The 20255-nt window shown below is 65.8% G+C and overlaps 3 protein-coding genes across 10 annotated transcripts; 2 read left to right on the top strand and 1 right to left on the bottom strand.

The window, feature by feature from the left end:
• Window positions 1-1700: 1700 nt before the first annotated feature.
• PLVAP (plasmalemma vesicle associated protein) lies at window positions 1701-4233 on the top strand. The gene is made up of 6 exons (XM_057398423.1): window positions 1701-2159; window positions 2537-2627; window positions 2825-3414; window positions 3606-3714; window positions 3805-3883; window positions 3972-4233. Exons 1-6 carry the CDS (start codon window positions 1716-1718, stop codon window positions 3976-3978), a joined length of 1320 nt encoding a protein of 439 aa, XP_057254406.1. The 5' UTR covers window positions 1701-1715; the 3' UTR covers window positions 3979-4233.
• A 1088-nt stretch (window positions 4234-5321) lies between these two features.
• Window positions 5322-8414, bottom strand: GTPBP3 (GTP binding protein 3, mitochondrial). 2 transcript variants are annotated; one of them, XM_057398422.1, is made up of 9 exons: window positions 8332-8414; window positions 7578-7813; window positions 7168-7254; window positions 6883-7085; window positions 6707-6779; window positions 6479-6622; window positions 6193-6338; window positions 5771-6049; window positions 5322-5686 (listed from the first exon to the last, which is right to left on the bottom strand). In XM_057398422.1, exons 1-9 carry the CDS (start codon window positions 8367-8369, stop codon window positions 5558-5560), a joined length of 1335 nt encoding a protein of 444 aa, XP_057254405.1. In that variant the 5' UTR covers window positions 8370-8414; the 3' UTR covers window positions 5322-5557. The 2 variants fall into 2 exon arrangements, with proteins under 2 accessions (XP_057254405.1, XP_057254404.1); XM_057398421.1 differs by having other exon boundaries at window positions 6173-6338; window positions 6479-6779.
• Window positions 8415-10896: 2482 nt separating this feature from the next.
• On the top strand, window positions 10897-20018 carry ANO8 (anoctamin 8). Of its 7 annotated transcripts, none has more exons than XM_057398417.1 (18): window positions 10897-11143; window positions 13617-13727; window positions 13839-13971; window positions 14059-14197; window positions 14820-14916; window positions 15089-15205; window positions 15283-15410; window positions 15645-15806; window positions 16186-16338; window positions 16419-16545; window positions 16645-16700; window positions 16940-17014; window positions 17254-17397; window positions 17693-18364; window positions 18450-18641; window positions 18719-18850; window positions 19036-19146; window positions 19234-20018. In XM_057398417.1, the coding sequence occupies exons 1-18, from the start codon at window positions 11044-11046 to the stop codon at window positions 19912-19914; spliced, it is 3330 nt and encodes a 1109-aa protein (XP_057254400.1). In that variant the 5' UTR covers window positions 10897-11043; the 3' UTR covers window positions 19915-20018. The 7 variants fall into 7 exon arrangements, with proteins under 7 accessions (XP_057254400.1, XP_057254399.1, XP_057254403.1 ...); XM_057398416.1 differs by having other exon boundaries at window positions 15624-15806; XM_057398419.1 differs by lacking the exon at window positions 10897-11143 and adding an exon at window positions 13147-13277 and having other exon boundaries at window positions 15624-15806.
• Window positions 20019-20255: the final 237 nt, after the last annotated feature.

Here is a 20255-nt window from a genome sequence, read left to right as displayed (position 1 = left end):
CAGAGGGCAGGCAGGCTGAACACAGGCATCCGGCCTCCTCCTGCTGCGCTTCCCATGGGACATCACCCCTGTGCCCCCCGACTTTCCAGGGAAGGGCTGCAGAGCCTGCGATTGAGGGACCAGCCCCATTCCCGCAGCCTGAATCCGGCAGTGCCAACGAACCTCAGCCCCGCAGTGATTTGGGATGGGGAGGACAAGCAGGCACAGCTATTCCCATCATTTCCAATAGGAAAGGTTAATTACAATGGGGGACTAATTGAAAAATGGGGCAGATGGAGGGTCTGCAGCGCTGGGGGAGGGAGGGTCCCCGAAGGGAGTCACTGGTGAGCCCAGGAGGCTGTGGGAGTCCTCGGGATGCTGCTGGAGCATCCAACTGGCTTCGGTGCCGGGGGTCCGGCCGAGCCCCGGCTGTGGGACCAGGGGGGCCAGGGGGTGACTCACCGTTATTTGCAGCTCAGGAAGGAAACGGCAGTAGCGGTGAATGGATCCAGGCCTGACACCATCCCGGCCATCGCAGACACTTCCCGGTCCCCAGGGAGCGCGGTGCAGCCAGGAGGCAGGAAGCAGTGAGCGGCTTGGGGTCAGCGCCGGCACAGCCCTGGCCAGGCATCCTGCCGAGCCTGGGGGGGGTCAGGGCACATCCCAGCGCTCCCGCGGGGGGGGGGGCACAGGCTGGAAATGCCCACGGCTGGGACCCCACCATGGTCCAGCTCAACCCAGCCCCCCCATCTGTGCTCACGAGTGCTGAGGGTTGGAGAGACAACATCATCCCCCCCCCCCCCCCCCAGTGCTGCCTGTGCCGGCTGTCGCCCCTTTTCCCTGTATCAAGGACCCCCCCCCAATGTCCCCAACCTGTCCCCAAGCCAGCCTGCACCTGCAGGCTCTCCCCTCAGCTTGGTGTGGGCACCCCGGATTTGGAAGAGGGTAGAGGAGACAGCGCCCACCCTGTCTGTGGCTCTTTCCATTCATGCTCAGCTGGGCTGAGCCACCGTGGCAGCAGTGGGGGTTTATCCTCACATGGGGCCAGGGCCACCAGTGCTCCACATGGAGCTTGGCTGGGCTTCCTCAGCAGACCGGATGTCTGGCCGTGCCCATGGGAATGGACAGGTCTGGATTTGCCCCTTGCTCCCCTCCATCAGCTGCTCTGCCCAGCAGAGATGTCCCTGCGCAGGGACCAGGACCGGGAGCAGCTTCCCAGGCCCTGCAGCTGGATGGTGGCTCTACAGTGTGACAGCACCCATGAGTACCACGGCCACAGGTTCCCACCCCAGCCCAGGGCCACCCTACTGACGATCCAGGGCCTGGCCCCATCCTTCCCCCACCCACAAGTTACCTGGGAGGTGCAGGAGAGGACACAGAGCATCAGCCCCTGTGTGCCACCAACCCAGCGGTGACCCATGTGCCACCGTTCACCACAAGGACACAGCACCGGCACCAACCCAGCGCAGGATTCTCCTCCATCACCCCCCAGCGAGTGCTGGCAGCCGCATCCCACCCTGCCTGCCCTGGGGACTCATCCCAGGGCATCCCGGCCGCGCTGGGGGCTATTTTGGGATCAGAACTGGTCCTTGTCCATTAGCAACCGCAACAGTCGTCTTCTCGCAAACAGAAGCTGCGTCGTGATAACTCGGTGGGTCGGGAGCATCCGGAGAGGCAGGAAGGAGCCCGGCAGAAGGAAATATTCACTGGAGCAAGATAAACACAGCGTCGGGAGAATGCTCCGCCCCGGCTTGGCCAAAAAGAGGCTGTCCCGGGCTTGGGGTGAGCAGAGCATCAGCGGGATGGAGAAGAGCAGCTACCCCATGGCCAAGTTCGGACTGGAGGCCAAGGAAGTGATGCCTAAGCAGGACTGTGGGTTTTACGTGAAGTACATCTTCCTCTTCATCTCCCTCATCCAGTTCCTCATCATCCTGGGGCTGGTGCTGTTCATGGTGTATGGCAACGCGCAGGCGGGCACTGACACTCACCTCCGGCTGCTGGAGGAGCAGCTCCAGGATCGCTACAGCAAGATCATTGCCCTTGGTGAAAGGAACATCAACCTGACCCGCACGCTCAATGCCACCCTCAAGGAGAAGCAGAGCCTGCAGGCCCTTGCCCAGAAGGTGCAACGGGAGCTGGAGAAGTGCAACAGCTCCCAGACTCCCAACCCCATCCCCAAGGTGAGCACACATCCCTGCGGAGGGATGGCAGAGCCCCTGTTGGGTACCAGGAGCAGCGAGCGAGCCATGGGTGTTGCAAGGACCCACAAGCTTCAAGCCCCGCAAGCTTCAGCAGGGATGGGTGACAGGGTGCTGGGGGCAGAGCCTCTGGCGATGACAAATTGCCCTCCACAAGTCCCCGGGAGGGGTCCCAGTCGCTGCTCTAAGGGCTTCCAATCTTGAAGCCCTCTTCACCCTCATCCTGCTCCTTATCCTCTTTCTTCTCTTCCTCATCCTCAGCAACCCCCAGTGCTCTCAGCAGTGCCTGGGGAGGGGGAGGCACTGTGGGGGTCGGGGATATGTTTTAACCCCCCCTCCTCTTCCTCACCCTTCTTCAGCTGCAGGAGATGATGAAGATCATCTTCTACCAGAAGACTAAGCTGGACGAGTGCCACATGACCATCGGCCTCATCAACGCCAGCTGCAGCAGTAAGGAACCCCCCCACCCTGGGCACCCCCTTCCCAACACCCGGGGTACCCCCTGCACCCCTCAGGGACCCACTGCAGGCTGCGCAGGTGGGACTGCAGGATGACAGCACCCATGGGTGTTCCCCCAAGGTGTGGGGTGGGATTTGGGGGGGGGAGGGAGGACCACACACCCCAATCCCACACATCCCCCTGTACAGCCGATAAGGTGCTGCTGCGGAGCCAGCTGGACCAGGCAGCCCAGGCCAAGAAGGAGCAGGAGGAGAACTGCCGCAAAGAGGGGGCTTTGCTGAGTAAAGCCACGGCGGAGCAGGAGAGCTGCCAACAGGAGCTGCGCAGCAGCCAGAGCCTCCTCGAGTCCACCCGGCACAACCTGGAGCTGCACAAGCAGGAGTGCAGCACCCTGAGGTCCGACGTCAGCTACTCCTTCCAGCGCATCAAGGAGATGCTCAGCCCCTACAGCTGCACCGCGGTCCACGACCAGCTCAACTGGCTGACCCAGCGCACGGAGAGGCTGTTCCTCTGGCAGCAGGACCGCGACACCAAGTATGTGGGGAAGAGCGTGTGCGAGGCGAGCCTGAGCCAGTGTCAGCAGAACTGCTCCAGGGAGAAGCAGGAGCTGGAGAAGCGGCTGCAGGGCAGTGAGAAGCAGGTCAAGGGAGGCCAGGAGGAGAAGAAGAAGCTGCTGGCGGAGAAGGAGCAGCTCGGCAAGGAGCTGGAGGAGAAGAGCAAAGCAGCCGCGCAGGCTTGGTACTTCAAGGACCAGCTCAGCATCTGCATGGGCTCCAAGGTGAGGGAGATGCTGGAGACATCCCCCGGCACCTGGGGGTCTTTGTTGTGTGTGGCCACATTTCTCCCAGCACAGCCACGCTTATGCGCTGGGCAAAGACAAGAGGTCGCAGCACCCTCAGGTCCCCTTCACCCCAGGGTGCTGTGGCAGCAGTGACAGCACTGATGGCCTCCATATACTCTCCTTCACAGATGGACACTTTCTTCGACATCACAGGCTCCCGGGTGCGGCCGGGACCCTTCGCCAGCACAAGCACCCTCGTGGATGCCCTGCGGAACCAGGGCATCTTTGGGAATATGGGTGAGTTGTAGGGGGGAAGCGCTGTGGGACCCTGCGAGCCCCCCTCCCTCCTGGCACCCAGCCCTGCTCAGGGCTGCTCCATCCCACCAGGCAAAATCAATGCGGAGGAGATCCAGCGCTCGGTGCAGAAGATCATGGAGCAGTACACATCCACCCTCAAGATCCCCAGGTGAGGGGGGCTGGCGCGGGACCTCACTGGGCTGGGGGGATACCAGGCGGGGGAGCAGCACCAGGGTCTGATCCTGCCCTCTCCACAGCGGCTAACAGCAGAGCTTCACATGGATTACAGCAGCGAGGGGCTCCAGGACCAGCCTAGGCAGCGCTTCCAGCAGCACAGATGGCAAATCCTGGCCGAGAGCAAGCAGGAAGCCCTTGGCCATCCCAACCCCAGTGCAGCGGGAGCCAGGGCCACCCTTCCCTGTCCCTCTCCCTGTATCCCTGCGCTCATCCCATCCCACATGCTCACCTCCCCCCTGCATGTACTTGGCAGCTGTAAATAGAGCCGGCCCTGAGCACCAACACTGCTCGCCACATGAGTGTCTGCATGCCTGTGAGCGGGATACAGAGGCCATGGCCAGGATGGGGAGTGGGAACATCCCATCCCAGCTTCACATTCTCCTTGGGGGCAGGAAGCGTGCAAGGCCGAGCGAGCGGGAAGCTCTTGGCAGCCTCATCCTGCCACGGAGCCCCCCTCGGTCCCCCAGGCCGCACCGGGGCCGTGATGAATCTCCGCCTGCCACTCGCTGATTTATGGCCGTGCTTCCCGCTCCTTCCTGTTGAAAGAGCCTTTCCTGCTGGCCAGGCTGCCCGCACGCCATCCCCTGCCAGCACGCACAGCTCCCAGCGTGGCCCATTCCCTTCTCCAGCCCCAGCCAGCACCCCCAGCTCGCATTCGGGTCCCCAAAGTCCCACATGGATCCCCCAAACCTGATCCATCCTGGGATACAGGCAGCAACGTGCTCCTGCTGTGTTCCACTGCCCAAGGATGGGGACAGCACCGATACCCCCATCCATGCCCAGCCCCCAGGATGGGAATTGGGTTGATGGAGGGGCTCCCCCATGTCCCAGCTACTGGGGGACCAGCTCGCTGCCAGAGGATCTCCTGGAGCTCCACTACAAATAAACTTGTAGCATCAGGCACTTGCAGAGCTTGGGAGCCCCAGAGGAGGGGTGGGAGAGCAGGGGGACCCCAAGGAGCACCCATCTTTGGGGATGCAGAGCCCAAAGGTACCACTTGGGTGCAAGGGCTGGGGGCACCCCACAGCTCTCTGAGCTGGAGCTGAACTCAGGGGCTCCCAGACTCCTTCGCTAATTCCCAGGGCTGTGGGGGGTACTTGGGGGGCAGGGATGGACCCCAGCAGGGTGCCAAGCACCACATCTGCCATGCCATGGGATGCCCCAGGGGGGAAGCCCGAGGTGGCTTTTCCCTTCCAGCCACTCCAGCTCCTTGTTTATCCTCCTGGCCAGGAAATGGGGCCTCTCCCAGTGTTTTTTTCCATGTCTGGGGCTCGGGACACGCTCCCCCCAGTCAGGAAAACACCACAGCCCGGCATGGGAACACCGAGCTCTGCAGCCACCAGGGACAAAGGATGGGGAAGGACGCCAGAGCCACAAAAGGCACCATGGTTTAATGGCAGCATGGAGGCACGAGCTCCTCTGCACTCAACAGAGTGCAGGTCCTCGGCACTGGCAGCCCCACAGCTGGCGGCATCGCAGCCAGGGACCCCCACATTGTGCCCATCACTTGCCAACACAGAAGTCCCTGAAGATGATGTCGAGGACGTCCTCGGTGCTCACGTGCCCAGTGATGCTGCCAAGGTGCCGCCGCGCCAGCCGCAGCCGCTCAGCCGCCAGCCCCAGGTCGCTCTGGCGCTCCCGGCCGTACTGTGCCAGCGCCACGACGCACTGCCGCAGGTGGAGGCTGTGCCGGCTCTGTGTCAGGCTGGGCGAGCCCGAGAGGGGGTCTCCACACCTTGGGGAGGGGGATGAAGGGATTGGAGCACCCACTGGAGCCGGGTGGGATAGGGGGGTCCCCCCGCCTGCCACCCGCACTCACAGCCGTGCCAGCTCCCGTGCCAGCAGCGCCAGGAGGTGGTTGAGCCCCTCGCTCGTCTTGCAGGAGAGGAAGGTGACGGGGGGCAGGGGGTGTCCCTGAGCGCAGGCAGCACGCAGGGACCCCCCGTTTCCCTTCAGGAGGTCGGCCTTGTTGAGCACCAGGATGCAGGGGGTGGTGGGGGGGGGCTGCAAGGACCCCAGCACAGCCCCCAGCCCCGCCGGCTCGGGGGGCACTGCCGTGGCGTCCAGCACAGCCAGCACCAGGTCTGCTTCCCGCAGCCTGAGAGGGGGACACAGACAATAAGGTAGAGCAAGGGGCCACATCCTGCCCCCTCAGAGCCACCCCCCAGCCCCTGGGGTTGGGCTCGGGGGGTAAGCCCAGCCCGGATGCCCCCATCCTCACCGGTCCCGTGCACGGCTGACCCCCTCCTGCTCGACGGGGTCGGTGGCATCGCGGAGCCCAGCCGTGTCACTCAGCACCAGAGGGTAACCACCAACATTCAGGGCCACCTCCACCACGTCCCGCGTTGTCCCAGCTGCTGGTGACACGATGGCTGCTGGACGCTGGCCTGGGGACACACACACACAACACGGTGCAGGGCTCAGGGGATGACAGCAGGGAAACGCCTCCCAGGCCCCCTGGAATGGGGGACCACTGGTGGCTGCTGTCCCCACGGAGGGAGACACTCACCCCCCGCACCCCACTCACACAGCAGGTTGAGCAGGCTGCTCTTGCCCACATTGGGGGGGCCGGCGATGACAGCGCGGACGCCCCCCCGCAGCATCTCCCCACGGCGCCCATCCTGGAGGTGGGAACCAATCTCCTGCTCCAGCGCCCGCACGGTGGCATCCACTGCAGGGAGAGACCAGGAATCACGTTGAGAACAACACGGATGGGGTGTCCCAGTCCCCGCCCCGTTTCCCTGCCACTCCTCACCCTGGGACAAGACCTCTTCCTCCACGTTGTCATCCTCACTGAAGTCAATGTAGGCTTCAAGGTGGGCGAGAGCCTGCGGAGCAGGGAAGAGGTTGCCCCGTGGGGACTGCCCAGCGCCGTGTCCCCAGGGCGGGATGCAGGCGGGCGGATCGGAGCCCGCAGCCCAACACCTTTACCTGGGTGAGGGCGTCGCTCCAGCGCTGGTAGAGCCGGCCCAGCTCCCCCTCCATCTGCCTCAGCGCCTGCCGCCGCTGCGCCTCGGTCTCGGCACGGATGAGGTCCCCCAGCCCCTCGGCTGCCGTCAGGTCCAGCTTTCCACGCCGGAACGCTCGGCGCGTGAACTCCCCGGGCTCGGCGGGACGCAGCCCGGGCAGGCTTCCTGCCGGCCCCATGGTGAGCCCCGAGCTGGGGGCACCCCCCCGAGGGGACAGCAGGGAAAGGACGGACGGGGGGAGCCTCACCCAGCGCCCGCAGCACCCCGCTCACCACCGCCGGCCCTCCGTGCACGTGCAGCTCGGCGCAGTCCTCCCCAGTGAAGCTCTGGGGTCCTGCAGAGCCGGGATGATGCTTGGGTGGGCTCTGGTGCACCCCATCCCCTCCTGTCCCATGGCATGCTTTGACCTCACAGGCGATTCTGAGGGGGCTCAAGGGAGACCCCGACCCCCTCCCGGCCCTCCCCCAGTAACCAGCTGTGCTGGAGCTATATAGGATTGGTGCAAAGGGGTCACCAGGACCATCCCCACTGGCATCTGCATTCAGCCCTCTACATGGTGCTGGGGAACCCAAAAGGGGCTGAGCCCTGACAGTGCCGGGCACCAAAACCCCCACCAGGCACCGAGCCCCCCTCTCCGAGCCCCGATGCTCAGCCCACCTTGGAACCAGACGACGAGGCCGCGGTCGAGGGGCTCCCCGGTGGCGGGGTCGCGGATGCGCCGCAGGGCCAGGACGCGGGGCGGGGGCAGCGCGGGGCGGCCGGTGAGGCTCTGCAGGGCTCCGCGGCTGCCGGGGCCGCTGGTCCGGATCACGGCCACCCCGCACCGGCCGTGCCCGGAGGACACGGCGAAGATGGTGTCCCCCCACGCCGCGGAGCAGAGGCGCTGCGCACACCTGGGACAGGGCAGGCAGCACGGAGAAGGGGTGCAGCGGTGGGGGGCACCCCATCCACACCCCCGAATGGGACAGAGGGGGTGCAGGGATACCCAACCACAACATTCACATTCACTCCCGCCCAAGACCCCTCCCTGTGCCCTCCACAGACCCAAGGGGGCTCCCAGCGGACCCTGAGCGCAAACCCTTCCCTCTGCCCCCCCAGAAGCCAGGGGTGCAGGTTGCACCCCACCATGCCCCGGGCAGGCAGCAAAATGCAGGGGTGCAGCCCCCTCTCCCCCCACAGCTCGTCCTGAAGGTGCAGCCCCCTCCGTGCACCCCGCCCACTCCTCTGTTTTGGGGTGCATCCCCCCAAAGGCACTGGGGGCACCCCACCTTTCCCTGTGCACCCCCGGTAGAAGGAGACACCCCCACTGCCCGTGCCCCCCCTTCCCTCGCACTACCGCTACACCGGGGTCCCTGCACCCCTCTTGGAGCCCCCCCCACCCCGAGGAACCCCCACCCCCGGGTGCCCCAACCTGCGCCCCGCCGCGCCCAGCGCCCTCCGCAGCGCCATGAGTCCCCTCCGCTCTGCCCGCACCCCGAGTGGGCTTCAGCGCCGGCGCCTCGCCCCGCCCACCTGCGTGCGCCGGTTGGTCAGAGCGCTACCAGAGGCGGGCTCTATGCTACGATCCCGTTTTTGATTGGTCAGTGGGCAGCCATGACACCTCGCCGTCTGAAGCTCTATAGGAGCCATCGCTTCCGCCCGGGCGCGGCGGTCCCTGCCCGTTCCCTCCAGTTCCCGGCGCGTTCTCCCCGTTTCCTCCCGTTCCTCCCCGTTACCTGCCCGTTCTCTCCCTTTTCCTCCCGTTCCCTGCCCGTTCTCTCCCTTTTCCTCCCGTTCCCTGCCTGTCCCCGCCGGGCTGCAAACCCCGCTCTCTCCCCGCCCTCTCCCGCCCCCCAGGTGCTCCCCTCGAGGGGTACAGACTATTGGGGTGCAGCGGCCCCCCCCCGGGGGTTCCCCCGGTTATTGTGGTGCTGCTCTGTGGGTGCGGGGCCTGGCGGGAGCAACAAACTCGCGACCCCCGGCTGCACCCTCAAATAACCCTCAGAGCCCTGAGGTGGGGGTCCCCGTATCGGGGGGGGGGGGGGGGGGGGGGGGGGGGGAGGCAGAACCCCTCATACCCCGTCCCTTTCCTACCCCTGCTCTGCACCCACTCTGGGCCCCGTCCCCTTTGCCCTCAGGAGCACTTGGACTCTTTGGGACCCTCCTATTTCGGGGTCCTCACGATGGGCAATCCCCCCCCTCCCCCCCCCCCGCCAAGTGGCTGAGCCCCAGCTCCGCCCCCAGTCAAGCTCTTTTCCTGGGACCCCCCACGTACCCTTGCATCTCAGCCGGCAGCGGGAGCTGGGGCTGACCCTGGGACGTGGGATGTGTGTTCCCACAAGGCGCCCCCCACCATGTGCACCCGCAGCCACCCGCTGCTCCATGAACCACAGAAACGTTCTCCAAGCAGCATCACGCGAGGTTCCCACTCCCCATCCTGCTGCCCATCGCTGCCATAGGATGCAGGACCCCATCCCTGTCTCCATCCCATCCTGCTCAGGACACACAGCCTTGGGTGGGGGCTTGAGGGAGCCAGCTGGTGCACAGGGGTTGGGGTACGAGCAGCCATGACAATGGGGTTCCCCCTACTCTGGGGGAGTCTTTTCCTGTGGTCCCCCAAATATCGGCTCAGCTTGCAGCAGTTTGGGGGCTGCTGGGGCCGCGGAGGGCTGAGGGCGGCTGCGGTGGCCGGGGGGGGGGGGGGGGGGGGCAGTGTTGTGGAAGGCGGGGACGGCCATGCAGACAAAGGCGCTGGAGCAGGGAGGAGCAAACAGCAGCATGGCCGGGATGCTGGCAGGGATGCAGGCGGGGATGCTGGAATCCCGGGGATGCTGGATGCCTCTTCCTCTGCTAAATCCTACAGACATCCCGCAAGCCTCCCCCAGATTCCCTCTGCCCTGCGGGTCAGGGATGAGGGATGGGAGCACAGAGCATCAGCAGGGAGCGGGCCCAGCTGTGGGGCTGTGGGGGGTCTCTCGAGGGGATTTGGGGCACTCGGGTGCCCCCCCCCCAAGCCTCCAGGGCAGGCCCCAGGAGCCCCCACCCCACCCTGTGTGCAGAAGCTTTTCGTTGGGCCACCCACCGCTCCCACCCCCCCAGCTCTTAGTGCCTCAGCCCCCTCCTCACCCAACCTCACGGGGGTCCCAGGAGGCTCTTGTGGGGGTTCGGGACCCACCAAAAGGGGATGGGGTCACCCAGTGCCGAGCTAAGACAGGGCCAATGGCCAGGCCTGGCCTGGGAGAGGTGCCAGCCTGTCCCGTCCCGTCTCCCCCCCCGCGCCAGATGCCGGGGGAGGGGACAGCTCCTTGTGGCACCGCTCCTTAGCGCTGGCACTAAGCCCCTGCCCCAGAATAGCAGCGGGTGTGCGGAGCAAGGCAAGGGGACAAGCGGGACCTGGCACAGGGGTACCCGCACACCAATGACCACTCTGAAAGGGGCTCAAAGGGGGGGCTGCGCTGACCCCCAGGACCCGCCGGGTGGAGGGGTCCTCCCCCCCCGAGTGAGGGGTCCGGGCTGGGGAAGGGAGGGGAGGCACAGAGGAGGGCTCCCGAAATATCAGAGTGCGGCCCCGCTCGGGTTACCGTCCCCGTCCCCCCCCGTTCGGTTACCCCCACCCCCCCCGCTCCCCCTCAGCGCTCCAGGGAAAAGCCTGACCCAAGGGAATGGGAGCGGGGGGGGCCGGGGGCAGGCTGGATAACGGGGAGGTGGCGATGCAGGGGGCAGCTCGGGGGGGGATGATGCGGATGTGGGGCAGTCCCGGGGTGGGGAAATGGGGACGTGGGGCACTCAACGGGGGGCGGATAACGGGGACATGTGTCAGTCCCGGGGGTATGCGAGGACACGCGGCTCCGGGGGGGATGCTCCGTGACCCGGGGGGTGTCGCCGCCGCCACGGTCCCGCAGAACCACCCCACGGGGCGCGGCCGGACACGCGTGGCCGGTACGACCGGCGCTGGGGAGCCAGCGGCCAACCAGACAATTAAAGGGGCCGGGAACGCCGCGCTCCGCTTCGCCGCCTTTGTCCCTCCTCCCGCCCGGCCCCGGTGGCGGCGGCGGCAGCGGCTCGGGTGGCACCGGCGGCACCGGCCCCGAGCCCGGAGCAGCGGCGGCCTCATGCACCGGCCCCCGCCGCCGAGCCCCGCACCATGCCCGAGCCGCCGGTGGCAGCGCAGGACGGAGACCGGCCCCGGCGGGCCCCGGCCGGGGAGGAGCGAACGGAACCGGCGGCCCCGACCGGCGTCCTGGGTAAGGTGGCACCGGGCGGGAGCCGCCGCCGGGGTCGGGGCTGCGGCTGCGGGGTGGGGAGCGGGGACGGCAGCTCCCTGCGGCTCGATGCGGATGTCGGCGGGGCTCGGCCGGGATGCGGCTCCCCGGGGACGGGACGGGCCGAGTCCCCCGTGCGGCTCCAAGCAACCCTCCGGAAGGGTCCGAGAGCCCGAGGGGATCCATGGTCCTGCGGGGGTCGGGGCTGTGTGTGTGTGTCCCCCGCACTGGCCCGTGCCCCCTCGGGACGGTGTCCATGCACAGGTCGGTGTCCCCAGTCATCGGCCCAGCACCGGGTCCATGCACACCCCGTGTCACACCGAGGCCATGCAGTCCCCCCAGGAAAGCCGGTTTGCCCCCCCCCCCGGACAGGCCTTTGCCCCCCCCAACCAGCTCAGTGCCCTCCAGGACAGATCTGGGCAGTGAGGCCAGGATGAGGGCTTGGTTTTGGGGTGCCCAAGCTGGGGTTGGGATGTCCCCCCAGTGTGGCACCAGGGGTAGGTGACACCCCCACGGCCAGGTTGGGTTCCCCACGGCCAGGCAGTGCAGGCAGGGCCTGCTGCCCGCCGTGCTGCCGAGCGGGGCTCCTGCCTGCGGGAGGGTGACCCACTTTGTGTGCCCCCCCCGGGACGCGGCATCACCGCTCCCCCCAACAAGCACCTTCCCCGGTGGCCGCGGGCTCCGCTCGGCGGTGGGGCAGCGTCATTCCCAGCACGCTGCAGCTCCCATGACCTTATCCCAGAGAGCCAAGGTGAGCAGCAGGGCCCTGGTGGACGGGGGGGGGGACAATACATCTTGGGGGTGGGCTGGGATGCTGCAGGCCAGCAGTGAGCCCCTTGTGCCAGTTTGGTTGCCAGGGGGAGGCTGGGGATCAATGGAGTGAGGGGGACCCCAGGGCTCAGCCCCAGTGGGGTTGGGGTGCAGGCACGATGCTGGGGACCCCTCTGCAGTTCATCCACATCTTTTGCCATGACCTTGGGCAGGAAGATCCCTCCTGTCCCCCCGCAGCATCGCCCCGGTTTGCAGCTGATGCACACGCGTGTGCAGCTCCTCCGCTGCCCTGCCCATGCCAGGGCCTACATAACCCAGAGTGGGTGAATTCAGCACTGCTGCAAGGCCCGGTGAGCGCAGGCAACCATTGGCACCAGCGCTGCACACCTGCCCTGCACCTCAGCACCCCAGCACCCCAGCACCTTGGCACCCCTGTCCCTGCCACACTGGTACCCAGTACCCCAGCACTCTGTCCCTCACACACTGGTAGCCCAGTACCTCAGCACTCTGTCCCTGGCACAGTGGTGCCCCGGCACCCTGTCACCCCGGCACCCCAGCAGCAGGGTGCAGGACATGCCCCTGGCAGCAGGATTGGCCCCACTCTGGGGGTGGCTTCCCGCCAGCCTGGCACCATCCCCAGCTTCACCCACGGTGCCAGGACAAGGGAGCCCTTTGAGAGCCTGGCGCCACAGCCCCTTCTTGGTGGTGCCTGGTGATGAGTTTGCCAGGTCTCAGCCCTGGTGCCTGGCGGGGTGTCCGGAGCCCGGGTGCATCCCCAGGGATGAGCTGGGGGAGCAGGTCTGGCAGTTCCTGTTTTTCAGGGCTGCCAGGTCCTGGTGTGAGCAGCGTTTCCGGAGCCCCGGGACCTTCCCAGCCCTGGGGCAGCCGGAGAGGCCCCATCCTGGTTCTGCCACCCTGGCTTTGGAGGGGAAACTGAGGCAGGGAGGTGGCCGGGCTCACAGCCAGCACGGGGCAGGGGCAAGTGGGGGCCCACAGGGCTCCCCAGCACCACCAGGGAGCCCCATCCTGCTCTCCCTGCCTGTTTTGGATGCACCCAGTCCCCATCCATCCCAGGAGGTGAAATGGGGACACCGGGCACGGGGACAGCTTGTCCCCACGCTGTGCACACCCCGCAGCATGGAGAGGGGCCGTGTCTCTGCGCCGGCACCCGATAGGGGGGTGACAAGGGGCCCTGGGGACTGTCCCCATCCCACCTCTCTGCGGTGATGCGGGGCCTCCCTGGGTTTCCATGGAGACCGGCTGCTTTTCCGCTCTCCCCGTTTTTCCTGCCTTTTCCCATCTCCTGGAGCCGGATTTCGGCCCCTCCGAGGGGCTGCGGGAGGAGGTGAGCGGCGGGGCGGGGGGGGGGCTGGCAGTGGGGCACCCCATGGCCAGCAGCACCCATGGGTGCCTGGACACGCTCCCGGCTCCTCCCCGGCAGCTGTCGGGGGCCTTTTTGGGCACTGGGAGCTGCCGGAGGAGAAACCTGAGCCAGGGCCGGCGTCACCAGGAGCAGGACCGTGACCTTTGCCATGGGCGCTGCTGGAGACAGACACACACGGGGTGTCCCTGCGCCCACCCCATGCGCCGGCCGCTGAGTTGGGTGCTTTGGGGTGCAGTTCCCGGGGGCCTGGGGGTGCCCCAATGGCTGCTCATCCCCTCCCTCCTTCCCTCCCTCCTGCAGATAAGCTCTTCGGGAAGCGGCTGCTCCAGGCCGGGCGCTACATCATGTCCCACAAGGCCTGGATGAAGACGGTGCCCACAGAGAACTGCGACGTGCTCATGACCTTCCCGGGTAGGGAGCTGCTGGAGCTGCTCTGGGTGGTGGCACAGCGGGAATGGGGAGGGAATGGCTGGGATGGGGCTGCGCTGGGAGATGTGGCCCGTGCTGAGCAGCACCGTGCAGACACCACCGATGACCACACGCTGCTCTGGCTCCTCAACCACATCCGCCTCGGCATCCCTGAGCTCATCGTGCAGGTCCGGCACCACAAGCACACCCGTGTGTACGCCTTCTTCGTCACTGCCACCTATGAGAGGTGGGGTCCTGGCTGCGTCCCCAGCCCCTGCCATGGTCCCCGGGGTGTCCCCCGCCGTGTCCCCAGCGCTGTCCCCTCCTCCTGCAGTTTGCTGCGTGGGGCCGATGAGATTGGGCTGCGGAAGCCGGTGAAAGCGGAGTTCGGAGGCGGAATGCGGAGCTTCTCCTGTGAGGAGGATTACATCTATGAGAACATCGAGAATGAGCTTTACTTCTTCACCTCTCAGGTGGGATGCGAGGGATGAGGGACATGGGGCAGGGAGGCAGGGACGTAGACATGGGGATGCAAGGATACAGAGATATGGGGTACAGGGATGTGGGGATGCAGGAATGTGGGGACGCAGGGAAGTAGGCATGTGGGGACACAGGTATGTAGGCATGTGGGGATGCAGGGGTGCAGAGGTGTAGGCACGTGGGATACAGGGATGTGGGGGTGCAGGGATGCAGGAGTTTGGGAATATGGGAGGCAGGGGTACAAGGATGAGTGGATGCCGGGATGTAGGCATGTAGGGATGTGGGAATGCGGGATGCAGGGTTGTGTGGATGCCGGGATGCAGGGATGTGTGAATGCCAGGATGCAGGCATGTGGGGATGTGGGAATGCGGGGATGTGGGAATGCGGGGATGTGGGAATGCAGGGATGTGTGCAGATGCAGGGCTGTGGGCATGTGGGGCTGCAGGGCAGGGATGCAGGGAAGGCAGGTACTCTTGCCCTCCCCAGGTGAAGCAGGGGATCAGGGACTGATCCAGCCACCCCCCAAACTGGGGATGAGGTCGGTCCAGGGATGGAGTTAGGGTTAGGGGTTGGTGGGAGCATGTCCCGGGGCTGAACCCCGCTGTGGTGCTGCAGGAACGGCAAAACATCATCAGGTACTGGCTGGAGAACCTGCGCGCCAAGCAGGGCGAGTCGCTGCACAACATCCACTTCCTCGAGGGACAGCCCATCAGTGAGTACGGAGCTGCCCAGCGCGCCCCCGTCACCGCGTGTCCCCATCCCCACGCAGGCCACCCCAAACCTCCCCATTGTTTTTCCATGCTGGGGCCATGCGGGGACGCACACGGGGGGGGTTGCTCTGTGTCCCCCCTGTCCCATCCCTTACGCTGTGCCCTGCGGCGCAGTCCCGGAGCTGGCGGCCCGCGGCGTCATCCAGCAGGTCTTCCCGTTGCACGAGCAGAGGATCCTCAAGCGGCTCATGAAGTCCTGGGTGCAGGCGGTGTGCGAGGCCCAACCTCTCGGTATGGGGACGAGGGGGTGGTGTGGGCACAATGGGGGGTCCCAGCTCTGCTCATTGCCCCCCTCATGGTCCCCACAGATGAGATCTGCGACTACTTTGGGGTGAAAATCGCCATGTACTTCGCTTGGTTGGGATTCTACACCTCGGCCATGGTGTACCCCGCAGTGTTCGGGTCCATCCTCTACACCTTCACCGAGAACGACCAGGTGAGAGGGATCAGGAAATGGGGTGAATCCCTGTTTCTGGGGCTCAGAGGGGCTGTTTGCCACCTTTCCATCCCTCCTTGCTCCAGCCTTTTCCCTATGGTGCTTGAACGCTGTAGCTCCCAAGCCCATGGTGATGGAGCTGCAGCAGCACCATGGGGCTCCCCAGAGCTGGGGGGGGGATGCTGGGGACAGGAGGCGCAGGCCCTGGTGCAGTGGGTGCTGTTGTTCCTGCAGACCAGCCAGGACATCTGCTGCGTGGTCTTTGCCATCTTCAATGTCATCTGGGCCACGCTCTTCCTCGAGGAGTGGAAGCGCCGCGGCGCCGAGTTCGCCTACAAATGGGGGACGTTGGACACCCCGGCTGAGTCCATTGAGGAGCCGCGGCCACAGTTCAGGGTGAGCCCTGGCTCTGAGAGGGGGTCCCCATGGCTGGGGGTTCCTATGGCTGGGGAGGGGTTTCCTATGGATCGGGGGTTCCTATGGCTGGGGAGGGGTTTCCTATGAATAGGGGGTTCCTATGGCTGGGGAGGGGTTTCCTATGAATAGGGGCTTCCTATGGCTGGGGGGTTCCTGTGGCAGGGGGGTTCTTGTGGCCGGGGGTTCCTGTGGCTGGGGGGGTGGTTCCTATGGCTGGGAGCATCCCCTGTGTTTGGGTCTGGCTGAGCTCCCCCTGACCACAACGAGCCCCTCAGGGAGGTCTGTGCTGGGGTCACGGGGGGCTCCTTTGGGGTGCCCAACGTGGGGAGGGTGACAAGCTCCTGCACCCCTTCATTAGGGCATTAAGAGGATCAGCCCCGTGACCAGTGCGGAGGAGTTTTACTACCCACCATGGAAGCGCCTCCTATTCCAGAGCCTGGTCAGCCTCCCTGTCTGCCTCACCTGCCTCTCCCTCGTCTTCCTCCTCATGCTGGGCTGCTTCCAGCTCCAGGCGAGTCTCATCTCACCATTCCAGGCTGACAGCACCCCCCCGACGCTAAGCCTCACCCATCCCCATCCCCATCCCTGCAGGAGTTCGTGCTGAGCATCCAAGAGCTGCCCCGCATCATCCGATTCCTCCCCAAGATCCTCCTGGCCATCATCGTCACTGCCTGCGATGAACTCTACAAGAAGATCGCATACTGGCTGAATGACATGGGTATGCTGGGGATGGCACCCAGGGGTGCTGTGGGCAAGGCTGGGTGCTGGGATCCCCTCTCCTGAGCCCCCATCCTGAATCCCTTCCTCTGCTTTGCAGAGAACTACCGCCTGCAGAGTGCCTACGAGAAGCATCTCATCATCAAAATCGTCCTGGTGAGGGCAGATGGAGGGGACCGGGGGGGATGAAGAGGGGATGAAGGGGGACAGAGAGGGATGGAGGGGACCAGAGGGGGTTGGAGGGGACCGGAGGCGGATGGAGGGGGACAGAGAGGGATGGAGGGGACCGGAGGGGGTTGGAGGGGACCGGAGGGGGATGGAGGGGACCGGAGGGGTTTGAATGGGACCGGCGGGTCCCGGTGCCACCCCGTGCTCACCGCCCTCGTCTCCCACAGTTTCAGTTTGTAAATTCATACCTGAGTCTTTTCTACATCGGTTTCTACCTCAAAGACATGGAGCGGCTGAAGGAGGTGAGGAGGGGCCGCGCCCGGGGGCAGCGGCTCCGCCCGGAGCCCCCCCCGGCACCGTCCGGACCGACGTCCTCGACCCATCCCTGTCACCGTGTCCCCTCCTCCCGGGGGAGGGGGTGCCCCCGCGAGCCCCCGCCGCGGTCCTTGGCTGCTGCTGCCGCTGTGCAGGGTCCCAGCTCCCGCTCCCGCTCACGGTGTCTCTCTGTCTCTGTCTGTCTGTTCTTCTGTCCCTTCCACAGCTCCTGCTCATCTTCTCTCTGTCCCAAAGCCTCGTGCGTCAGCTCAAAGAGGCTCTCCTCCCCTTCATCCTCCTCCACTTCCACCTCTCTCTCATCTTCTTTAAGGGCCTCCTGGGCTTTTGCTGGAGACTGGGAATATCCAAAGTAGGAGTGGGGCTGCGGGGGGGGGTGTGGGCATCCCTTTGCACCTCACCTCGGGACCACCACACTGCCCTTCGGGAGGGATTCGGGCTCTGCTCCGGTCGGTGGCACAAGCTGAGGTCCCACCATCACTTGTCACCAACGGGGGGGGGGGGGGGTCACAGGAGGTGGGAACGGGGCCGGGGTGATGCCACAGGGACACCGTGCACCAGGCGATGGGGATGCAGGGACACCGCACCCGCTGTGCTGTCCCTGGGGGTGTGACGGCGTGCCCCTGTCCCCCCGTGTCCCCGTGCAGATGCTGGCCACGCTGCTCATCACCCGGCAGTTCCTGCAGAACGTCAGGGAGGTCTCACAGCCCCACCTGTACCGGCGTCTGCGCCGCGGGGACCTCAACCTCCGCAGCCTCCGCCAGCTCGCCCAGGCCTTGCTCTGCCTGCTCGTCCCCCGCCGCCATCCCCCGGCCCCTTCCGAAGGACCCCGGGGAGAGAAGAAGTGTCTGAACGGCGGCTGCGGGGTGCCGGAGGAGGAGGAGGAGGAGGAGGAGCGCCGAGAGTCGGACTCGGAGGAGGAGAGCGCCCTGGACTGCGGGCTCAAGCTCAAGAAGGTGAGCTTCATTGAGAAGGCGGAGCGGCGCGGCACCGAGCCCGGCGGCGCCGAGGATGAGAGCTTCCTGGAGGAGGGCAGCCCCACCATGGTGGAGAAGGGCATGGACCCCGCGTCCGTGTTCGAGCTGTGCGAGGACGAGGACGAGGCCGAAGGTGCCCCCGGCAGCCCGGTCAAGGCAATGGAGCCTGCAGTGGTCCCGCGGGCTGGGCGCAGAAGGAGGGTGGCGGAGAGCCAGGAGGAAGAGGAAGGTGAGGAGGAAGGAACGAAGCGCAACCGTGCATCGTGGATCGACCCTCCGGAGGAGGACTACTCCACGCAGCTGACACAGGCAGAGGTGGAAAGCTGCATGAAGAAGTATGAGGTGAGCAGGGACATGGAGCTGGTGGGATGCAGCATTCAACCCCTATCCCCATTGCAACACCTTTCCTCCTCCTCGTCCTCCCCAGGACACGTTCCAGGACTACCAGGAGATGTTCATCCAGTTCGGGTACGTGGTGCTCTTCTCCTCCGCCTTCCCCCTGGCTGCCATGTGCGCGCTGGTGAACAACATCATCGAGATCCGGAGCGATGCCTTCAAGCTGTGCACAGGGCTCCAGCGCCCCTTTGGCCAACGTGTCGAGAGCATCGGGCAGTGGCAGGTGGGGTTTGGGGTGATGGGGACCCGGGGGTCCCCCCTCCCTTGGGGGGCTCATTCCTGGCACTGTGGCTCTTGCAGAAGGTGATGGAGGCCATGGGCGTCTTGGCCATCGTGGTCAACTGCTACCTGATTGCCCAGTGTGGGCAGCTCCAGCGCCTCTTCCCCTGGCTCAGCCCCGAAGGAGCCATCATCTCCGTGGTGGTGCTAGAGGTACGGTGCTTGTGTCCATGGCTGTTATTGTAGGGTCTCCTGGTGCATGACGAGGTGTTTAACCCCCTAGGCTGTTCTTGTGTGGTCTCTCCAGTCCCCCCATCCCTTTTGGGGTGTGTTTCAGGAGCGGGCAGCAGTGCCCAGGGTGGGGATGCTCATCCAGAACCATGTTGATCCCCCTGCAGCACTTCGCCCTGTTCCTGAAGTACATCATCCAAGTGGCCATCCCCGATATTCCCGCCTGGGTGGCCGAGGAGATGGCCAAGCTGGAATACCAGCGCCGCGAGGCCTTCAAGGTAGGGGCTGCTGGGATGGGACAGGCCCCTCCTTGGGGCTGAGCACGCCCGCAGGGTGTCCCGATGCTGATGGGGTCCCTGTTGCAGAAGCACGAGCGCCAGGCACAGCACCACTTCCAGCAGCAGCAGCGGCGCAAGCGGGAGGAGGAGGAGCGGCAGCGACACGCTGAGTACCAGGCCCGCAAGGAGCGGGAATCCAGCCGGGATGAGGCCAAGCCTGAGGCCACCGGGCAGGACCCGGCCCATGAGAAGAGCCAGAGCAAAGGGAAAGGCTCTGGGGGCAGCTCGCACAGCGGCTCCGACAAGCCCAAGAGACCCAGCTCCCTCCTGGCCACCAACAACGTGATGAAGCTGAAGCAGATCATCCCTCTGCAGGGCAAGTTCCTCTCCGGGGGAACTGGGGCTGGCAGCACGGCCACCACCAGGTCCCCCCAGTCCCCTACGGGCAGCGAGAACAAACTCCCTGGCTTCCTCAGCTTCAAGTTCCTGAAGTCCCCCGAGACTAAGCGGGACACGGGGACCGAGAAGGTGCAGTCGCCCACCAAGCCATTCAATCCCGGCAAGCTCTTCAACTTCGGCAAGTCTGAAGGGGCTGGGGGCAATGGTGCCGTGGCCACTGCGTCCCCCCAGCCCCGTCCCGGCCCCTCGATGGACATGGGTGAGCGGCCAGTGCCCAGCAAGTCCCATCTCAATGGGGTGCAGGAGGAAGGGAGCCGTGAGGAGCCGGAAAGCCGGGCGGAGGAGGAGAGCGGGGGCTATAAACTCTAACTGGAGCTGTGGGGGAGCAGGGATGAGTGGGAATGAGCGCTCCCTTCTCCAGGCAGCCGTTGCTGTCGCCACCCGCTCACCTCCCCTCGCCATCCTGACACCAGGAGCTGTCCCCTCACTCTGCACTGTTCCCCTGTGCTGCATCCCCTTGTGTCCCTCCAGCCCCTCCACTGGGACCCGCTGCATCCTGCACCAGGGACACCCAGCAAAGAGCCGTCGGTGTAAGTGGCATCTGGCCGTGGCTTTGGATTCAGAGCAGCCCGACAGGTTCCCCTCCTGTGCCCCACCAGAGATGCCCCAGTCTGGCTCTGTGCTGTGAGCCCAGATGTGAGCCTGAAGAG

Source organism: Pezoporus wallicus, unplaced genomic scaffold (assembly GCF_028554395.1).
Source record: "Pezoporus wallicus isolate ANWC-B61680 ecotype Strahan unplaced genomic scaffold, APGP_CSIRO_Pwel_v1 contig_13989, whole genome shotgun sequence".
In the NCBI taxonomy this organism is placed as follows: domain Eukaryota; kingdom Metazoa; phylum Chordata; class Aves; order Psittaciformes; family Psittacidae; genus Pezoporus; species Pezoporus wallicus.
The sequence above is the reverse complement of the archived record's forward strand: the minus strand, read 5'-3'. Positions and strand labels throughout refer to the sequence as shown.